This window comes from Marmota flaviventris, chromosome 14 (assembly GCF_047511675.1).
Source record: "Marmota flaviventris isolate mMarFla1 chromosome 14, mMarFla1.hap1, whole genome shotgun sequence".
NCBI lineage: Eukaryota > Metazoa > Chordata > Mammalia > Rodentia > Sciuridae > Marmota > Marmota flaviventris.
Genome location: NC_092511.1, coordinates 24909111 through 24930493, shown reverse-complemented (window position 1 = coordinate 24930493; position 21383 = coordinate 24909111). Strand labels below are relative to the sequence as shown.

The window sequence follows — 21383 nt, the reverse complement described above, 5'->3', positions numbered from 1 at the left end:
TCGCTTTTGAAAGCTACCTTTTAATTCTACACACAGACAACATTCTCAACCCTTAAAGATGTGTTGCCATATGCAGTTAACAGAAATGTGAAAATTTTTCTAGGTGCTGACAAATGAAGTCAAAAGATAATTTTAAAAATTCTAAAGTTAGAAAAGGGATAAGAAAATAAATAATACATCTATTATTATATTTTAATATTTATTTATTTAGTTAGTTAGTTTTCGGCGGACACAACATCTTTGTTTGTATGTGGTGCTGAGGATCGAACCCGGGCCGCACGCATGCCAGGCCAGCGAGCTACCGCTTGAGCCACATCCCCAGCCCCAATACATCTATAATTAATTACAAATATACACAGTAAGATCTTTAAGATCTATAAGAACTATACCCAGAAAAAAAGAACAAAGCTAGAGCATGTAAAGGTTACAATCAGAATCAAAATTTAAGGGGAAAAAAAAGAAAATAAGAACATTTAATGCAAACACTTCACGTTACAAAGGAAAATCTTAAACCCAGAGAGTTTAAGTGGCCCAGCCTTTTGTTAATCACTTTCAAAAAGATTTCATGATAAATTAGAATTTAGAGAACATGTATTACTCTATAATAACCATAATTTTTAACTACTGTACTACACAAAACCATATCTCTTCTAAAGAGATTTATTTAGTTACACATATCCTTAGTTCATGACATTTGGCATTAAATGATAGCCACAACTTATTTACAGTCATTTCTTTAAAACACTAGCTACTTTTCAGGTACTATGTTCCAAGTCTTACAGCTATATATTTAAAGACTAGAACTATGAATAATATGAATAATCACTGTTTTACATATAAGGAAATGCAACTGGACTATAAGTAACAGAGTTGGAGTATAAATTCTGACATAATAAAACTAATTTGAGAATCACTATTATTCTTTCCTATAAAATAACATTAACCTGGGTGTGGTGGTACACACCTGTAATCCCAGCAATTTGACAGGCTGATGCAGGAAGAACTGCACATTCAAGGCCAGCCTCAGCAACTGAGCAAGGCCCTCATTAATTTAGCAACTCCATGTCTCAAAATAAAAATAACCTAAGGATGTAGCTCAGTGGTAGAGCACCGCTGGGTTAAATCACCAGTACTAAATAAATAAATAGATAGATAAATTTAATATGCTTGGTACTAAATTTAGTACACTTGATAGCATGACTATAATTTTATACTTTCAAATTTATTTTCCATATACTTTTAAGAATAAAGAGCTTTAATTTAAACGTTACATTTATTTAAGAGAATACATTATACACTATGTACTTACCATTAATTCAAGATTTCTCAACCAATCTGGAAAGCAGTATGGAGATTCCTTAGAAAACTTGGAATGGAACCACCATTTGACCCAGCTACCCCACTCCTTGGTCTATACCCAAAGGACTTAAAATCAGCATACTATAGTAATCAACCACATCAATGTTTATAGCAGCTCAACTCACAATAGCTAAACTATGGAAGCAACCTAGGTGCCCTTCAGTAGATGGATGGATAAAGAAACTGTGGTATACATACACAACAGAATATTACTCAGCATTTAAAAGAGAATAAACTTATGGCATTTGCAGGTAAATGGATGGAGTTGGAGAATATCATGCTAAGCGAAGTAAGCCAATCCCCCCCAAAAAAACAAAAGTTGAATGTTCTCTTTTAAGTGGATGCTGATCCATAAGAGGGTGAGGGTAATGGAGGAACTTCAATGGGGTAAGGGGTGGGGGAGGGGAGGGGTATGAGGGCAGGAATGAAATGGACATCATTACCCTCGGGTACATGTATGACCGCACATATGATGTGACACTACATCATGTACAATCAGAGAAATGAAAAGTGTGCTGCAATTGTGTACAATGAATTAAAATGCATTCTGCTGTCCTATATACCTAATTAAAATTAATTAATTAATTTTTAAAAAGATTACTAAAACTGAAAAAAAAAAAAAAAGAGCAAAGAAGAGACACCGAAGATTTCTGATACAGAAATATTTGGGTTTTCTGCACAAATTACTGAAAATTTTGAGTTTGCATTAACTAAGAAATTCAGACTTAAACAGTATGTAGCTTTACCTAGAATAATAAATAGAAGGATTTACAAAGAAGATAATCTAATAATTTTTACATACCTGTCACAGAATCTGATCTGGAATGCTCTTCACTGTCTGAATCCTCCAGTAAATCATCACTTAAATTAAAAGTAAAAATGAAAAACAATCTGAATTCGATAAGAAACATTCATCATATGAGAAATCAAAACAAAAGTGTAATGTTAAAATCACTGCTATACATCTCAAATGTAAACAACATAAAAAACTATTAAAACTAGCTGAAATGAGATACAAATAATAAAGTCTTAATCATCACAAATCATTAAATAAATGTCTACCTGAAATAGGGTGTGGAAACTTACAGGAATCAATATAACATTTAGGGATTTGAAATCTACTATGTGACTGGCGATAATTTAGGCAAATAAAAGGGTACAGAGCAGCAGTTAATAAATTTAAGCATAAGCTTGCAATAGTAAAATTTTAAGGACTATTCTATTATTGAATTTAGAAAAGTTACTTTAAAACCTAATAAAATTGTACAAATACATGTGTAAGTACACATACTCACACCAACATGCATTTCATTTTTATTTTGTGGGGTTTTTCTGTTTTGTAAAGGCTGCTAATAACTCCTTGACAAACTATTACACTCAGAAGTTAGAGGTTAACACAATAGTCCCTCCTTTGAGCGTCACTCAAGTGGCGATGAAACTGTCAGCCTCCCTCTTTGAATCGACCTCTATCCTCTCTCTCTCCACTGTTAGCCAACAAGAAAAAACAGATCATTACATACCAAACAAACATAATATTGGGCTCTGTCTGGACTCTCTTAATCAGCACATCTTACAGTGGTTTCTAAAATTCTGATAACCTCATTATGAAAACAAAAAGATGCATTTTGCAGAAAGAAAAGGCAATTTTACCCTTTTGAAATAATATACTTCAATCTGAAATGCGGAGACATTTATAATGTTATTTGATTTCTAGTTATGGTCTCCACTGAAAACGATTAGGGATACTACATACCAAGGCAACATTTGAAATTTGGGAAGGGTTCACCTAAATAATTTTAACAAAGTTTCTGTTTTAGTTTTTTTAAGTGATAATCATTGTTCATAAACTAATTTAATAGTATAATTTAGGCGGGGGAGGCTGAGGCAGGAGGATCATAAGTTCAAAGCCAGCCTCAGCAAAAGCGAGGCTGTAAGCAACTCAGTGAGACCCTGTCTCTAAATAAACTACAAAATAGGGCTGGGGATGAGGCTCAGCAGTCGGGTGCCCCTGAGTTCAATCCCCAATAACAAAAAAAAAAAACCAACTTCACACAACAAAAGCAAGCTGCTTTTCCATCACTCTCACATGAATTTGTAACTGAGAACAACCACGAAGCTTTAATTCAGTATGTTCTCGAGCACACACCACTATCAATAATTTCCACGAGCTATTACCAAAGAGGAACTAGACAGTGATAATCTTCCTAAATTAATTTCCCAATAATAAAATAATTCCCATTAATAAAATTTTACATACTTCATAATGAAGTACATGCCACCAAAAGGGATTGTGAAGTAAAATAATAAATCGCTGAATAAATGTAGCACCAATCAGTAACATCAGAAGCCCCTGCAGATGAATTGGTAGATACCATCAGTATCTAAAGACATCTGATGACAGTTAAACATCCTCCATTTCACATTGCTACCTAACCTCTTACCAGTAATAGCAGGTATTGCTTATCATCAATATCATCAACTGAATGGCTTACTGCCTCCTTGGGAAATCACACAAACAATGTGTGATCCAGGCCCAGTACACAGTCATAACTACAGAAGTTCATAGAAAACAAGTGGGTGAACTGGGATTTTAATTTGCCTCTCCTGCCCCACACAAATCAGTGAAGTCACAAAAATCAGCTACCTGTCAGAGAAGTTGAGAGGAGAATCTAGAAGAACAATTTTAATGTTTTTATATCAATGATTATGGTGCCTCAACTCCCTGTTCACTAATGGTATATTGTTTTAAATAATTAGGTCCTCTTGCTTTATCTAACGTCATTTCACTTTCATTAGTGAAATTTTATTTCCTTTTTTTAAAAATATTTTTTAGTTGTAGTTGAACACAATACCTTTATTTTATTTATTTATTGTTACATGGTGCTGAGGATTGAACCCAGGGCCCCGCATGTGCTAGGCAAGTGCTCTACCGCTGAGCCACAACCCCAGCCCTATTTCCTTTTTTTTTCCCTTTTTTATTTTATTTAGAGACAGGATCTCACTGTGTTGAACAGGGCCTTGCTAAGTTGCTGAGGCTGGCTTTGAACTCGCCACCCTGCTGCCTCCCAAGACACTGGGATTACAGGTGCGCACCAGCACACACAACCTCACTTCCATTTTGAGGTGCTAATGAGAAATGGGAAACAAATCATTTGTTTCAACTGCTCTATGAGAAGATTTAATTTTTAAAAAGTGAATCACAAATCTAATCCAAGGATTTAATTTTTTATGCTTTTTTTCCCACCCCCACCGCACTTTCGGTATGGGGGTTAAACCCTGGCCATTGTACCTGCATAGCATACGCTTTTACCACTGAACGACACCCACAATCAATCAACTTTATTTTTCTTATGGCAATTATTGCCAACTGACAGAAAATAAGAAAGGAAAAAAAAAGTTACAGGTTACAGGCCACAGTATTTCTGAATGAAAATTTCTCTTTGAGAATCACAGGTTTCAGATTTCTGACCAGACATTTTTTTTTAATAATACTTATTTATTTTTTTAGTTGTAGTTGGACACAATACCCCTATTTCATTTGTTTTTATGTGGTACTGATGATTGAACCCAGTACCTCACACGTGCAAGGCAGGCGCTCTACCACTGAGCTACAGCCCCAGCCCCCAGACATTTATTTTCTAATTTTGATAAATTCTGACATTTATTTTCTGATTCTGAAAAATTTTATAATCTTGATAAATTTCTATGCCCCTTTAGGTAGAAAAATGAGAACATAAAAAATTTTAAAAGAAAACTTATAACATTTATAAATACTACTAAAAAAAATTCACATACCTATCTCCTTCCAATTTTGGTATATCTGAGCAACTAGAGGAATCCTCCAGCCATGCCAAAGTTGGTCTCCTTGAATCAACTCCTGAGCTAGGTTCTCCTGATAGAATAAGCTGTTGTACAATTGCTGGATCATAGGCATTAATTTCAAACTTTAAGTGCACCTAAACAAATGAAAATCCTAAGTTTACAATTGATTTTTTTTTCAATTATGAATCTGTTACTTCAAAAATAAAGCATACCTTCATGAGTTTGGAAACATCCCATATGCAGATCTTTCCTCGTTTTGTTGCAGCTGCTAGAAAATGGGGGCAACTCCCAGACCCAAAGCAAGATATTCTGTCTGTTCCATCCGTACAAGGAAACTGTGCAGGACTTGTTGCAAGTGTGACTGACAATGGCACATTCTGTGTGTGCTCACCTTTAACAAACGGGCAGTTTGGAGAATGTCTCTCATGTTCCGACCTGTACACAGATTAAGAAATAAAAAGATTACTGAAAAACGAAGCAGTTAAACTAGTACATTAAAACAGAACTCCACATAAATGTCAAAATATATTCTACTGTCATGTGTAACTCAAAAGAGTAAATAAAGACTTATTAGGAAAAAAACAGAACTTCAGGATCAGCTCCTTTTTTGTAAAAAACTCAAGTCACAAAAAGTCAGTCTCAAAGGAAACTGAGAAACCAGTACTATAATTCATGCTATATTAGCATATTGATAAAACAGTCTAAACTCCTGATATTACTTCAAAATGGTTTCCTACAATTCTCTACCACAACTATAAATCACATATAGTAGGATATCAATAAATGCAACTTATATCACAAAGTTTCTAGTAAACAAAACTCAATAAATGGAATTACTGTCAAAAAGTTTTTACTAATGCTCTGAAAACAGAGATCTCTTAAGAATACAGATAAAAAATATTTAAAAACAAGTATATGGATAAAATTACATATTAAAACACAAAAATATACCTTTCATATTCACTGTAAGACACAATCAGGCAAGTAACTCATAAATAAAATTCCTTTTCAAAAAACCTAAAAGAGGTTCAGATGTTATAAATTTCTGATGTTCAGAAAGTATACACTACAGGCTGACTTCCATATCCATGGGATCTGCTTCTATGGATTTAATCATCAGTGGATAGAAAACATTTGGGGAAAAAACTGCATTAGTACTGAATATATACAGACTTTTTTCTTGTGATTAAGCCCTAAAAGGCACAGATTGACAACTATTTACATATCAATAACATTATATAAATATTATAAGTAATCTGAAAATAATTTAAAATTACATGTAAGAATGTAAATAGGTTATATGTGAATAAAAAGGGACTTGAGCAGCCTTAGATTTTGGTATTCACAGAGGGTCCCAGAACCAATCCTCACAAATAGAGAGATACAACTGTACTTCTTTCAAGTAACTGCTTATTGCACAAAACTAAAATGTTAAATTAGTTTACTAGAAAACCATAAAGAAACATAACATTTAAGAATTTTAAAAAAGGTTAGGAATGCAAAACAAGACCTGGTATAATGACTTTAAGAATTTTTTCAAATACTCAAAGCAGAATCAACTTTTAACACTCAAAAATTATCTGTTCAAAGCCTGGAGCAGTGGCACAGGCCTGTAATCCCAGTGGCTCCCCTGAAGCAGGAGGATGGCAAGTTCAAAGGCAACCCCTACAACTTAGCGAGGCGCTAAGCAACTCAGTGAGACCCTAAATAAAATACAAAATAGGGCTGGGGATGTGGCTCAGAGGACAGAGCCTCTGAGTTCAATCCCCAGAAAAAAAAAAATTATCTGACCAACTTTGTAACTTCTTTATTATTTCTTTCTAGTTTTCGTGTTTTTCTTGCATGCTTCCCTGCCCACTTTTTTACTTTGATTAGTTTTAATTATAAGGTATTTGAAATGTCAGGATCCTATTACTTTCAAAAAAAAAACCTTTTCCCTTACCCACTTGTATATTTCCATAGCAAAGAAAGGGAGAGAAAAGAAAATCCCCCTCATAAAACATGGTATTACTTAGGGTATACATATTTCTTTTTATATGGCAACTACAACTTAACCTGTATCTATATACAAATCCAGGGTAATCTGAAATTCAGATGTCTTCCATAAATCCTTTCACATTTCACTGCCAAGCACATATTTGGACCAAATTCCCTCCAAGCTAAATTCCAATGTATTTTTTCACCCTTTCATCTTCCCTGAGGTTTAACTTCTTTATTAAAATGTTACTTATACAAGTTACACATGACTACATAAAATAAAGCCAAATGAACTTCAGTTATTTCTTTTTTAATATTTTTTTAGTTGCAGATGAAAATAATACTTTTATTTTATTTTCATGTGGTGCTGGGGATTGAACCGAGTGCCTTCCACATGGGAGGCAAGCACTCTATCACTGAGCTACAACCCAGTCCAGAACTTCAGTTATCTTATCCTAGTCATCCCCTATCCCAAGTCCAGGTAACCATTATTATGAATTCAACTGACATTTTTTCATTGCTATTGTTTATGAAATAGAGATTGAACCTGTAGGTAATCTACCACTGAGCTACATTCCCAGTCCATTTTTATTTTAGTTTAGTTTATTTTGAGACAAGGTCTTGCTAAATTGCTCAGGCTGGGCTCAAATTTGTAACCCTCCTGCCTCAGACTCCCAAGTAGCTGGGTTTACAGACATGAGCCACCAGGACCAACCAACTTATATATTTCTAAAATATTTTTTTAAACTTTGCTTTATCTATTTATTTTTTAATTTGCTGCTGAGGATCAAACCCAGTGCCTCACACGTGGTAAATGCCCTACCACTGAGCCACAACCCCAGCCCCTTTAAAATATTTTTATACAGGCTGGAATTGTGGCTCAGCAGTAGAGCGCTCACCTTGCACGGGTGGGACCTGGGTTTGATCCTCAGCACCAAATAAAAATAAAGGCATTGTGTTGTGTCCATCTACATCTAAAAAATAAATATTAATATATATATATTTTATAAGTCTACATATATATGTACACAAAGGGTTTTTGATTACTTTATATAAATCAATGTCATTAAACAAATCATTCTATAATCATTTCCTTGATACAAAAATGTATTAAAGGGCTATGATTGTGGCTCAGTGGTAAAGCACTCACCTTGCATGTGTGAAATACTGGGTTCAATTCTCAGTACCACATATAGTAAATGAATAAATAAAGATCCATCAACAACTAAAAAAATATTTTTTTAATAATATATTGGAAAGTTACTAGTGATTATAACAAATATAGTGTTCATTCCTTTTAATTGTTGGATCATGTCTATCACATGAACATATTGTATTTTATTTGGCTATTCCACTCCTGACGGGCATTTAAGAATGCATTTCACTGTCATGTATTTAAAAAATAAAATCAATTAAAAAAAAAAAAGATGCTTCCAGTTTTTTGCTACAATAGCCATCTATTTTATGCCTCCATGCATATTAAGGCAATTAATTCCCTAGGGCAGATAAGTAGGAGCAGAATTACTAGGTAATTCTTTTTTTCTTTTTAAGAATTCAATCTCCTTCCAAACTAACTCTATTAATCCTATCATCAAAATAGGAGAGTGGCATTACCCCTTTCAGATTGTCCTTTCTCTCCCTTATAAATTCAAAAAGTGCCCCAGCTCAGCTACGCAGCCTCTGCCAATCCCCTTCCATCCATTTAGAGCATGACTCCAGGCATTCAGAGACCCCACAAACTTTTTGGGTTTGAGGAATCCCCAAATTTAGAGCAAAGAAGAGGGGGAATCATCAAGGCAATCAATCCCTGATAATACCCCCGACCCCGCTGCTAAAAAAGGATTCTGACCAGCCCAAGTAGAAAATTTAAATCCACTTTCCCACAGAAAAATTTACAAGATTATATTCTATAAAATCATGGTATAATTTTTCAAGTAAAGGTTAAGTAACTTTTTGATGACTGTCTTTAGAAATTATATATACATACACACACTCACACACACACATATATACATGAACACAAACACATATGTATATATATTTAAATGGAGCATGTGAGACAGACAGGCAAAAAGCCTGCTTGCTTCTATAGAAAGAAATGAGTCCCAAACAAAAACTTAAATCTGAAATTGGTCAACTAAGTCTGTAAATAATGCAACATGAATTTCTCATGTAGTATTTTCCAGTTCAGACTGATCCAAATGTATAGGCTTTACCAGTTTCACTTCATTCACACCAGCTGATGAACATTCAGAGACTATTAATTTTAGTACAAAATGACATCTTAAAACAAAAAAAATGGTTCAATCACTTACTACTCATTTGTCCTTGAGCAAATGATATTTTCTTCAATTTAAAATGGTAATTCCTATCTAACAGAGTGACTATAATTAGGGAATATTCTCAGATCTCTCATATAAAATGGAGATGATAACAATACCTACTACAAAGATCAATGAGAAAATTAAATGAATTAAAAATATACAAAGTTGGTCGGGCATGGTAGTGCACTCCTGTAATCCCAGTGACTCAGGAGGCTGAGAGAGGAGGCTCACAAGTTCAAGGCCAGCCTCAACAACTCAGCAAAGCCCTGAACAACTTAGTGAGACCCTGTCTCAAAATTTATAAAAAATAAAAAGGGCTGGGGAATGAAGCTCAGTGATAATGTGCTCCTGGGTTAAATCCCCAGTATCAAACACACACACACACACACACACACACACACACACGTTAATATTTGCTATTATTATTATTATTATTATTTCTATTAATAAAGCCTCAGAATAGTGAAAATGAGGTTCCAAAATATAACTTCTAATTATCCAGGTTCTAAAATTGCATGCATCAGAATTTGAAGACATCAGATACTCCCTAAAATTACATCAAAATTAGACACACATACTATAAGGTCCTCCTCAATGGGATTCCCTACTGACAGATTCCCTCAACAGATTAGAGATTAAACTGCTCAAGTTAATCACTCTAGAGTTCATTTTACCTAGTTTTTGGCCACAGCCTAGTTCTATTTGGCATTTCTCCCACGTAGAGATTTTGGAAAGAATAGGCCTCATGGGGCTGGGAATGTGGCTCAAGCGGTAGCGCGCTTGCCTGTCATGCGTGCGGCCCGGGTTCGATCCTCAGCACCACATACAAAAAAACAAAAGATATTGTGTCCGCCAAAAAACTAAAAAAAAAATATTAAAAAATTCACTCTCTCTCTCTTTAAAAAAAAAAAAATTGTCATGTAGTCATTAAAAAAAAAAAAAAAAAAAGAATAGGCCTCAGAGACACTGTATGCCAAATGATGTGATAGAATATAGACAGGGCCACCTCATTCTCTTAGAACAATGGCAAAAATGAAATGCAGTAAAATTTCAAGATTATTTTATATCAACCCAGAAAACTAAAATTAATAAGTACATTTATACAACTAACAGCCTGTAATTATAGGCTTAGAAAAATTAGACTCACCAAGGTTCATCAGTTGGTTCCCAACAAACGAGACACACACTACAAGTAAAACACATGGCTCTATCATCTCCAGATGAGGCAGGCTGCAAAATTATTGAGAGGAAGAAAGGGAGAAAGAGAGAGGCAGACAAACACAGACAGACACCCACACAGAAAAGATTAATAATCATTATTTAAATAGCTTTTTAATACAAACTCTTTTTTAAGAGTTACTTAATTTTAAGTAAAACTCTATACTGAGTTAGCCTATACTATCAGGTCCCAACAACTCACTGAAACTCCAAAAGTTTAAGAATTAGACATTTTATATGAAAAGCAGTGTTTCATCAGAAAATAATCACAAAATCAAACATGAAAACACACACATACTCAATTCCTGACCTACTACCCTATATTTGTACTACTGAAGTATTTGAATTACAGTGCTGTGTATGAAAAGAACTAGTACAATTTATTTATAAAAACCGATTTTGAAACAAATATGTAAGAACAAAGGAAGCTAGTTGACCTAATTCATCCAATATTCTTTAAGATACATGGAACAAAATGCTATATATTTCAGATTTTGATATATACATATCAAAAAATTAAGTATTTTATAATATTTATTTCAATAAGTATTTCTATTAATGATAAAAACTACCATATAAATTATAATTTAATAATTAAAATAAATATATATCTATATATGTTTAAAAATTTTGCTTCTATACAGTCAGTACTCAAAAATATAAAATTCTGATGACAAAACATGATTTCAATTATAACTAAAAACCAATATTAATATATTTGAGCTGGGTGCAGTGGTACACATCTGCAATTCCAGCAGCTCAGGAGGTTCAGACAGGAGGATAGAAAGTTCAGAGCCAGCCCCTGCAACTTAGCAAGGCACTAAGCAACTTAGCAAGACCCTGTCTCTAAATAAAATATTTTAAAAAGGGTTGGGGGACCTGGGGTTGTGGCTCAGTGGTAGAGCACTTGACTAGCATATGTGAGGTCCTGGTTTGAATCCTCAGCACCATATAAAAATAAATAAATAAAATAAAGGTATTGTGTCCAACTACAACTAAAAAAAAAAAAATTAAGAAAGGGGGTTGGGGATGTGACTAGTTGGTTAGGTACACCTGGGTTCAATCTCCAGGAACATAAATAAATATATACATATTTGAGCACTTACTTTAAAGATAGAATTTATTACACATTTTAAGAGACTAAGAATAATCAGTAGAATTTATTACACATTTTAAGAGACTAAGAATAATCAGTCCCTAACACAGGCAGGAGATTATAGGAAAATTTTGATCTGATCTCTTTTCTGAGACGAATTGTAATGAACAACAATAACTCAAAAGAAAAAAATAACAGGGCAGCCCTTAAGAGAGATCCTTTTTATCTTGAGGGAGGAGGGGGGATGACATGGACTGTGGTACTGGGGACTGACCCAGGGCTTTGTGCACACAAAGGACACAGTCTATTACTGAGTTACATCCCCAGCCCAATAGAGACTTCGAAAATAACACCAAATTAGAAGAAGGTAAGCTGTTAGAAAAAAATGTGCACATTCAATACTTATTATAGGGAAATAATTACAGAGATTCTAACTGACCAGTCTCCAATATTACTTTTTTTTTTTTTTTTTGGGGGGGGGGGGTACCAGGGATTGAAATCAAGGGCACTTGACCACTGAGCCACATCCCCAGCCCTATTTTGTATTTTATTTAAAGACAGGATCTTACTGAGTCACTTAGCACCCCGCTTTTGCTAAAGCTGTTTTGAACTCGTGATCCTCCTACCTCAGCCTCCTGAGCCCCTAGGATTACAAGTATGTGCCATGACACCCAGCTCCAAACTTATTTTTACTAGAAATTTGACCAATTTTGAAGAAAACTTGCAATACTTGGTTTGGGGGTTTCCATTAAGGTATTCAAAACACTTGAATATTAGAATAAAAAGAATAATCATCTTTCCAAATCTCTGTGAAATAGCTATAACAAATATTTCCTGAATTCTACAGTTGAATAAGCATGTTTTGCACAAATTGACATTTCTTAGTAAATCAATGGTAAGACATTCTATACTACTCAGCTGAAATACACTATTACTTGAAAGAAGCTAAAATAATTTTTCTTGCCTTCCCTCTACTTCAGTTCAGTGAAGATTTCTATAATGCCCCATCCTCATATCTTTCTATCATGCTAATCATTACACTGTACACCCCTCTCTTTTCCTGAATACAACTAACTGTTTTTCTTGACTAAATTGTTCCTCTATCAACACACACACACAAAAAAACTGCATATACACCCTTACAACACTGGAATAAATGCCTACATAACTTCTTAATCAACTGTTCAATAACTGTTGTACTGTACTATCAGCAATGCTGCCTCTATAATTATCTGGTATATGAATAATTTTTATCTCAAAATTTAAATTCCAAGAGCAACTGTGATTACACTAAGCTTCTACTACTGTTATGAATGAAAGTCAAAATCTAAAAATAAAATACTTATCCAAAGAGAATATTTTCCCAAAAGCAAGCCAGAAAATACTGCCAATTTGGTGCTTAAATTTTATATCAAATTTAAAAGAAAATACTTAAATATGAAGTAATTAAATTCTTAGTTACTTTTAACAATAGATTTTTCCTTTTCATAAGCAATACAGAACACAGGAAATATTATTGCCAGTCAACATCATACAAAGGTTATACATCATAATCAAAACTCATGTATATGTATACAAACAGGCACATATCTAGAATACACAAAATAAGTTTTTGAAAAAATTACTAAAATGTTGATTATTTTACTGAAGATAACAATGGCATATGGAAAAAAATATTTTTGATAGTGTTTCTTACCTGATGATAAAATCCAGCTTGAGCCATGGGATCTGGCTGTGCCCACCTATAGCCTACATGAGGCCATGAGGTAAATGTCTCCCGTCTATTAGCTTCACTATACATCAATGATCTAAAAGTAAACATACATCATATAATTGAACTTAGGCATCAAAATATAGAGAAACTCCTATTTAACATGCAGAAACGTTTTTCAGAGTTCAACAAAAACTGGAAATGGTCTACTGAATAAATTTAAATTTTAAACTAAAAATGATCACTTTAGGACTTTCTCTTAAACAGAGTAGGGAAAAACAAAATCTGATCAGTGGGTATTGCTGTTAAATGATTCCACAGGTAGACTAAATTAGCCAATTTTGAGCAATTAGCAAGCAGAAAACAGAAAATGTGAAAATGAAAAGGCAGAAAGCCCCATGCTTTCAACACATGCCAAGTTTTGCATAATTGAATAAAACTGCAACCAAAGTAATAGTGAGTTTTTTTCCTCAAATATACTGAGGAAGTGTTATTTTATTTTGATTTGCTTTTCATTTGTTTGTTGTTGTTGTTTTAATTTTAGATGGACACAATACCTTCACTTATTTTGGGGTTGGGGGGGTACCAGGGATTGAACTCAGGTGCACTCAACCACTGAAGCACATCCATAGCCCTGTTTTGTATTTTATTTAGAGACAGGGTCTCACTGAGTTGCTTAGCACCTTGCTTTTGCTGAGGCTGGGTTTGAACTCATGATCCTCCTGCCTCAGCCTCCCAAGCCGCTAGGATTATAGGCATGCAACACTAAGTCTAGCCAATACCTTTATTTTTATTCATTTATGTTTATGTGGTGCTAAGGATAAAACCCAATGCCTCACACATGCTAGCCCTAGCCACAACCCTAGCCCCTTTGTTTTTTTAAGTAGAAAGCAATTTTCTGTTCTTTGACCATAGAAATCCTTTCCCAGGAAAAACAGTACTCTCCAGGGATTTATCAAAAAATTAAATCCTCACAGGTTTTCATATTAAAATATACTAGCTTACTTGGAACTAAACTGTAACTTAAAAGCACAATAGTATTTTTTAATAGTTTGACTTTTTAAAGTCAAGTCCAAAGGGATTCAAGTAAGAAATTACTGATAAGAACAAGTTACTCTTCCTAACACAAACTTGTAACTGATAACAGCAAGGGGGAAAAAAAGGACAAAGAGGTAAAAGTCATCAAAAAGAGACCAGATACATAGTTCTCTTAAATTCTTCCCTCAAATTAATTAGTACACAATTTTCTATAATATTTACTAGCGAGCTTATATTTACACATAATTGTATTCTGGATTTAAAAAGGGTAGAAGGATGGGCTGGGGCTGGGGCTGGGGCTCCTTACTTGCCTAGCATGTGTGAGGCCCTGAGTTCAATTCTCAGTACCACGTATAAATAAATAAAATAAAGGTCCATCAACAACTTAAAAATTTTTTTTAAAAAAGGTAGGAGGAGGTCTTAATGGTTCAGGATTTGTCAAACATGCACAAGGCCCTGGGTTCAATCCATTATTTAAAAAAAAAAAAAAAAATCTTATGGGTTAGAAAACCATTTTCATTCACAGGTTATAAATCTTCAGAATTGCTCCTAGAACACAAAACCAGTCTCATTTACTTATACTACCACTAGACTCTAACTCAACCTTCAACAGACCCAAGTTCACCAAAGTCCTCATAATGGTGCATGCCTATAATTCCAGAGACTCAGGAGAATAATCAGGAGGATCACAAGTTCATAGCCAGCCTCAGCAATTTACTGTGGCCCTAAGCAAATAAGTGAGATGCTGCTCAAAATAAAAATAGGAAGGGTTAGGGATGTGGCTCAGTAGTTAAGTGCCACTGGATTCAATCCTCGGTAGCAAAAAAAAAAATAAGTCCTCATAAGATTCTGCATTTTTTTAACTCTTTTGGGTTTTTTTGGACCTACTATATTTATTTTTATGTGGTGCTGAGGATTGAACTCAGTGCCTCATGTGTGCAAGGCAAGCCCTAGCCCCCTGCAATTCATTTTTAACGAAACAAACACTACATTAAATTAGTATTCGGAGCTGGACACTGTGGCACATGCCTATAATCCCAGTGGTTCGGGAGGCTGAGGCAGGGGGATCATGAGTTCATAGCCAGCCTCAGCAAAAATCGAGGCGCTAAGCAACTCAGTGAGACCCTATCTATAAATAAAACACAAACAAAAAAAAAGTCTAGGAATATGGCTCAGTGGTTGAATGCCCCTAAATTCAATCCCCGGTACCCCCCCCCAAAAAAAATTAGTACTCGGGACATTTTAACATTCCCAAAAACAACGAAAATCCTATCTGATGAATGCATTTCCCAAAATATGACATTTATCACAGCTTCAACTGATTTCTTTAAAAAGAAACCCTGCAACTATTTGCAAAGAAAATAGTTCTGCAGGGATGCATGTTTTATGATATCACTATAGGCACTGCTCTTAGATAAGAAAAGCTTGTTCAAATTATGTATTTTTTTTCTCCCATTTCCAAACATATTCTAAAGCATATTTCATGGACAGTTATATCAATTATCACCTGAAACTCAATTTAAAAGCAACAATCTCTATATTTTGTCCAAAAAGATAGAGACAGCAATATTGCTCTAGAATATAATATTCTTCTCGATAGTTAATGTAATTACTGAGTCATTTATGTAATAAAACCACTTAACAAACACAAATAGGAAAACTAAGCAAAGTAACAGTTTGCCAAAAGATAAACTATTAAATGTTGCCACACTTTAAATAAAGGTATTGTGTCCATCTACAACTAAAAAAAAAATTATTTTTTAATTTTTTAAAGTGAATTCATTTTATAGTGCCTTTGGTAACATCAGCATGAATTACTTCACAAAAATGTATATAAGGGCTGGAGTTGTGGCTCAGTGGCAAAGAGCTTGCCTAGCATGTCTGAGGCTCTGGGTTTAATCCTTAGCACTGCATGAAAAAAAAAAACAAAATTAAGGTGTTATCCATCTACAACTACAAAAATAATATTTTTAAATGCCTAGACAGTTTCAAATCCCATTCAATGGAAATGTGCACATGTAAAATGCTACATGAAAAAGCAGATGTGAACATCTATCTAATGAAAATCGTTACATTTTAGCCAGGCATGGTGGCAGACACCTGTAATCCCAGCAGTCAGGAGGCTGAGACAGTAGGAAGGCAAGTTCAAAGCCAGCCTCAGCAAGGCGAGGCAGTAAGCAACTCAGTGAGACTCTGTCTCCAAAATACAAAAAGAGGGGACTAGGGATGTGGCTTAGTGGTTGAGTGCCCCCGAGTTCAATTCCTGGTACAAAAAAAAAAAAAGAAAGAAAGAAAAAACCTGTTACATTTTATACTACAGTAAAGCATACCTAACTTTAGTACCTACTAGGGATTGAATCCAGGGCACTTTACCACTTTAGGGTATATATCTATCACTTGTCCCCCACACCTCCTTTTTTTTTTCTTTTATTTCTCCCTTTTATTTTCTTTTTTTTCCTCCCTTTCTTTTTGTTTGAGACAGGGTCTTGCTAAGGTGGTAAGGCGAGCCTCAAATATGTGCTACTATTCCCTAAGCCTCCCAAGAAGCTGGGATTACATCTCACTGCTACTCTGCTCAGCTAAAACTTTAGTACTTTTAACAGAATCTGACAGATATCATTTCAAATAGCACATCATTTAAGTTGTTAAAGAAATGCTCTTTCTTTCATTTTACACAAAACAGAGCCTCAATAAATCTCCTGAAGAAAATGATCACTGAGCTATGATTTTTACAATACTGTTTGAATCCAGGAAAGAACAGATATTAATTCTTCATTGTTTTTCTTTAGAAAATAATAGCTAACAACATTTTGTTTTTAATCATTTTTTAAATTTGTTAGAATTTAAAAATTATCTCAAAGGGCACAATATTTTATCAATAGCAAAGTAATTCTTACATTTTGAATAGTTGCGATGACTTTGTTTATATGAATCAAGTTTTCAAAATATTTTTAAGTTTTTTTATCATAATCATATTTGATAGTAATTTTTAGTTAATCCAAAAACTAAAAATTCAATCTATCACCTCTCTTTGTAAGCAAAACTCATACCTGTCTACAGAACGGCCTGGCCCCACTCCAAGTTCTGGACGTGCACTAGGTAAGAGGTAAGACAATCTGTCCATCACTGAGGACGCCACAGGTAAGGCAGCAACATTTTGATTTATTTTCTTGAGTTCATTTACAATGGCACTGGCAATGGACTTCAACACATGATGAGGAAGATGAAATGTAACTGTGGCCCACTGAAAGAAAATAAGCAAAGGAAACATACTCAACAATTTAACCAAAAATCACAACTTAACCTAATTATTTGATAAGATTATCACCCTCAAATAGGTTTACTGCATTAGTTTATTATTGACAGAAGGAGTTTACTGTTATGTTTAAAAAAAAAAAAAAACCTCTTATTGAAACAAGTCAAACATGAAAGCAAACTGTCCACAATAGATGAACAATTAAAAAAATGTAGTACTCCAGAATACAGCAGTTAAGAAGGAAGTTCTGCCATTGGTGACAACATGGAGAAACCAAGAGGACATTATGCTAAGTGCAATAAGCCAGGCACAGAAACATAAATACTGCATGATCTCAAATGCAGAACCCAAAACAGTTTAACTCCTAGAAGCAGAGAGTAGATGGGTAGTTATCAGAAGCTGAGGTGGGTGTATGGAGATGTTAGTCAAAGGGTACAAAGTGTCAAAGAATAAATTTCGGTGACATTAGAACATGATGAGCTCAAATAATAATGTATATTTCAAAAACTGCTAGAAGAGCAGATTTTGAACATTCTCACCATAAAGGAATGATAAATGGTAAGATAATGTCAATAAGTTCCATTTAATCTTTTCACAATGTATTCATATATCAAAATATCATACCATATCCCATAAATATATACATTTATCAATTTAAATTATTTTTAATTTTTTTAAAATTTTTAATAAAACCTCAACTAATTACCCTGAAAAAGATGGTTTAAAACTGAATGGTAGCAATCTTCTTTTATATCCTACCACAATTAAATGATACTAAAAGCATCTGTCATTTTCCATATTCACCTTATATAAACATAACATTAAAGAACAAAGTACACACTCAGATATATCCACTCATAAGAATATTTTTGAACAATTACTATTACTGGTGTACATGAGTATTCAGCCCAGCTTAGCAAATGCTTTTGGGTTTTTTTTTTTTTTTCTCTTTTTTCTTTTTTTGTGGTGGTACTGGGGATTGAACCCAGAGCTTTGTGCATGCAAGGCAAGCACTCTACCAACTGAGCTATATCCCTAGCCCATGCATATGTTTTTGTTGCTGTCATCATCATAATCCAGTGAGTAGCTAAAGGCATAGGCTTTGAAGTCACACAGACTTGAATTTTCAGCCCAAATTCACTAAAAACAATATACAATAAATGTCTATCCCAATTATTTATTTATTTTTTTAAACATTTTTTTATTTTTTGGAAGTAGTTGGAAACAATACCTTTATTTTATTTATTTATTTTTATGTGGTGCTGAGGATCGAACACAGGGCCTCACATGTGCTAGACCAGAGCTCTACCGCTGGGCCATCACCCCAGCCCCCCAATTATTTAATATTGTTTTGTTGTTGTTGTTGATGGACCTGTATTCATTTATTTGTATGTGGTTCTGAGAATCAAACCCAGTGACTCACACATGCTAGGCAAGCACTCTCCCACTGAGCCACAACCTCAGCCCCCAATTATTTAATATTCTAATAACTAAAGATAACACATAAGATAAGATAATAACACAGCTAGAAAAAAAAAGTAAAAGAAAAAAACTGGACTAAAAAAAGCTAAATATGAGACTAGGAATATAGCTCAGTTGGTAGAACACTTGCCTTGTATGCACAAGGCCATGGATTCAATCCCCAGCACTACAATAAATAGTTAGATTTTTTTTTTTTTATTATTTTTTTAAAGCTAAATATTTCTCTCCCAAAGAAATAAGTCTATAAAGTAATTTCATCTTTACATCTTGTGCTTAGATAAGTTGGAATGGTTTCCACTCTGTGTAGTATACTCTAGGCAGTCTAGCAAATTATTATTTACACCTTTGTAACTGGAAAAACTTATGACCAAAAATATGACTTGAACTGCCACCAAATAATAAAAAAATAAGAACATTTCACCAGATTTCTATATCTAGCCTGTTCATAGATACAAAGCCTCTTCATCGAAAGGTAGGCTGCCTTCCCTTGAAAAGGGGTACTATGATAATACCCCAATTATATAATATAAATCATACTCTTGAGTTTTTGCCAAAGAGACTTGTGGGCATTCACCACAAGTGACTGTACTAGTCTTTCAGGCATTACAAAAAAGTGGCTCTGAACTGACCTAAAACATGATGTGGTCATCAAACTAAAGACTTACAACAATTGTATGATTAACAGTTAGGCACAAAGCTGTCTCAGAGAACTATAAGTCTACAAAACCACACTGTAGTTAGTTCTATAGTTCCTGAATGCTTAATTGGAAGATCCAGAGAAAAAGCAACTGGAAAAATCTGCACATTAGCTCTTTGCTCCACTCTGAGGACCATTAAAGTAGGAAAGGTCAAGAAGCCATCACTAGAATTATCCTTCTCCACTAGGATATGCCACAGCATTACCATATTCCTATGAAAATTTCTGAGATTAATGTGTCTATAAGAGACTTGAAAGATAATGATGGTGATCACCCAGTCTCATCTCCATCTAACTAGCCTGTTTTGCCTATGCAGAATGTAAATAGAGTTTAAAGAATGACCCTGGATTGTAAACTATCAGGTGGCAAAGTCAAATGCAGGTGCTGTCCCAGTTGAGGCATTTTTATTGAAGCAAATCAACAAATTTCCTAGATTCTGGTAGGCAGTTATATACTGATATTAAGGACTTACCCAAAAAGTCTGCTTTTACCTGGCAGGAACAACAATAGATCTTCATAATCTTAACCCCAGGACTCTATCTCATGTTCTTTACCATACCCATAATGTAATCTGCAGAAATTCTAATCATCCTAACATCTTGCAGATCACTTGCACTGGTGGTGATAAGGAGAAAGTTAACTAGAAATTTATGCTTTAGTAAGATACTTGCAGAGAAGATCAATAGTTTCCAGAAAAAACTCACAGTCCTGCAACTGTGGTCAAGTTTACAGAGATTAAGTAGACTAAACATTTCAGTATATTCTCTCCAAGGTGAAAGACAACTTGCTACAGCTTATAAAACCACTCAGATAATAAAACACAGGATGCTTAGTAGGTTTAAGTCAATCTTGGAGCCAATATTTAGCCTATCAAAACTTGCTACACTGACCTTACACATCAAGCAGTACATAAGGTTGCTAATTTTAAGTGGGGCACAGTCGAGAAGTTCTGCAACAAGTCTACTTCATAGTTCAAGATGCTCTAACATTTTTACTTTAAGAGCAAATTAAATGACAATGACACTAAAAGCCTCTGTGGCGGGCTGGGGTTGTGGCTCAGTGGTAGAACACTTCCTACCACTTGTGAGGCACTGGGTTCAATCCTCAACATCACATAAAAATGAATAAATAAAAAATAAAGATATTGTGTACATCTACAACTAAAAAAAAATAATTAAAAAAAAAAAGTTTCTGTGGCAAATTCTGTTGCTGTAAAGAGCCTCTGGCAACCTGAACTGGGACAATTCCAAAACTGAATGCTAGAGTCTTAAAGCAAAACTGTGCCCACTCATGGAAATAACTATATTGAGAAAGTCCCTGGCTTCTTCCCAGATATACATTAATCCCATCATGAACTAGGTGATATCTGATATACCAAACCATAATTTTGGGCATGAGCAAC

General features: G+C 34.3%; 1 protein-coding gene across 11 annotated transcripts in view; it reads right to left on the bottom strand.

The window, feature by feature from the left end:
- Birc6 (baculoviral IAP repeat containing 6) overlaps positions 1-21383 on the bottom strand; it is a 217333-nt gene that overhangs the window by 167932 nt on the left and 28018 nt on the right. For all 11 annotated transcript variants that reach the window (XR_011704325.1, XM_034636800.2, XM_071601470.1 and 8 more), the window contains exons 4-9: positions 17596-17789; positions 13493-13604; positions 10630-10712; positions 5394-5616; positions 5155-5315; positions 2162-2220 (exon numbers count right to left, since the gene is read on the bottom strand). Coding sequence is in view for 10 of the 11 variants with exons in the window: in XM_034636800.2 (XP_034492691.2) it covers positions 2162-2220; positions 5155-5315; positions 5394-5616; positions 10630-10712; positions 13493-13604; positions 17596-17789 (832 nt within the window). In the remaining variant the exon portion in view is untranslated. The remainder of the gene's footprint in view (positions 1-2161; positions 2221-5154; positions 5316-5393; positions 5617-10629; positions 10713-13492; positions 13605-17595; positions 17790-21383) is intronic.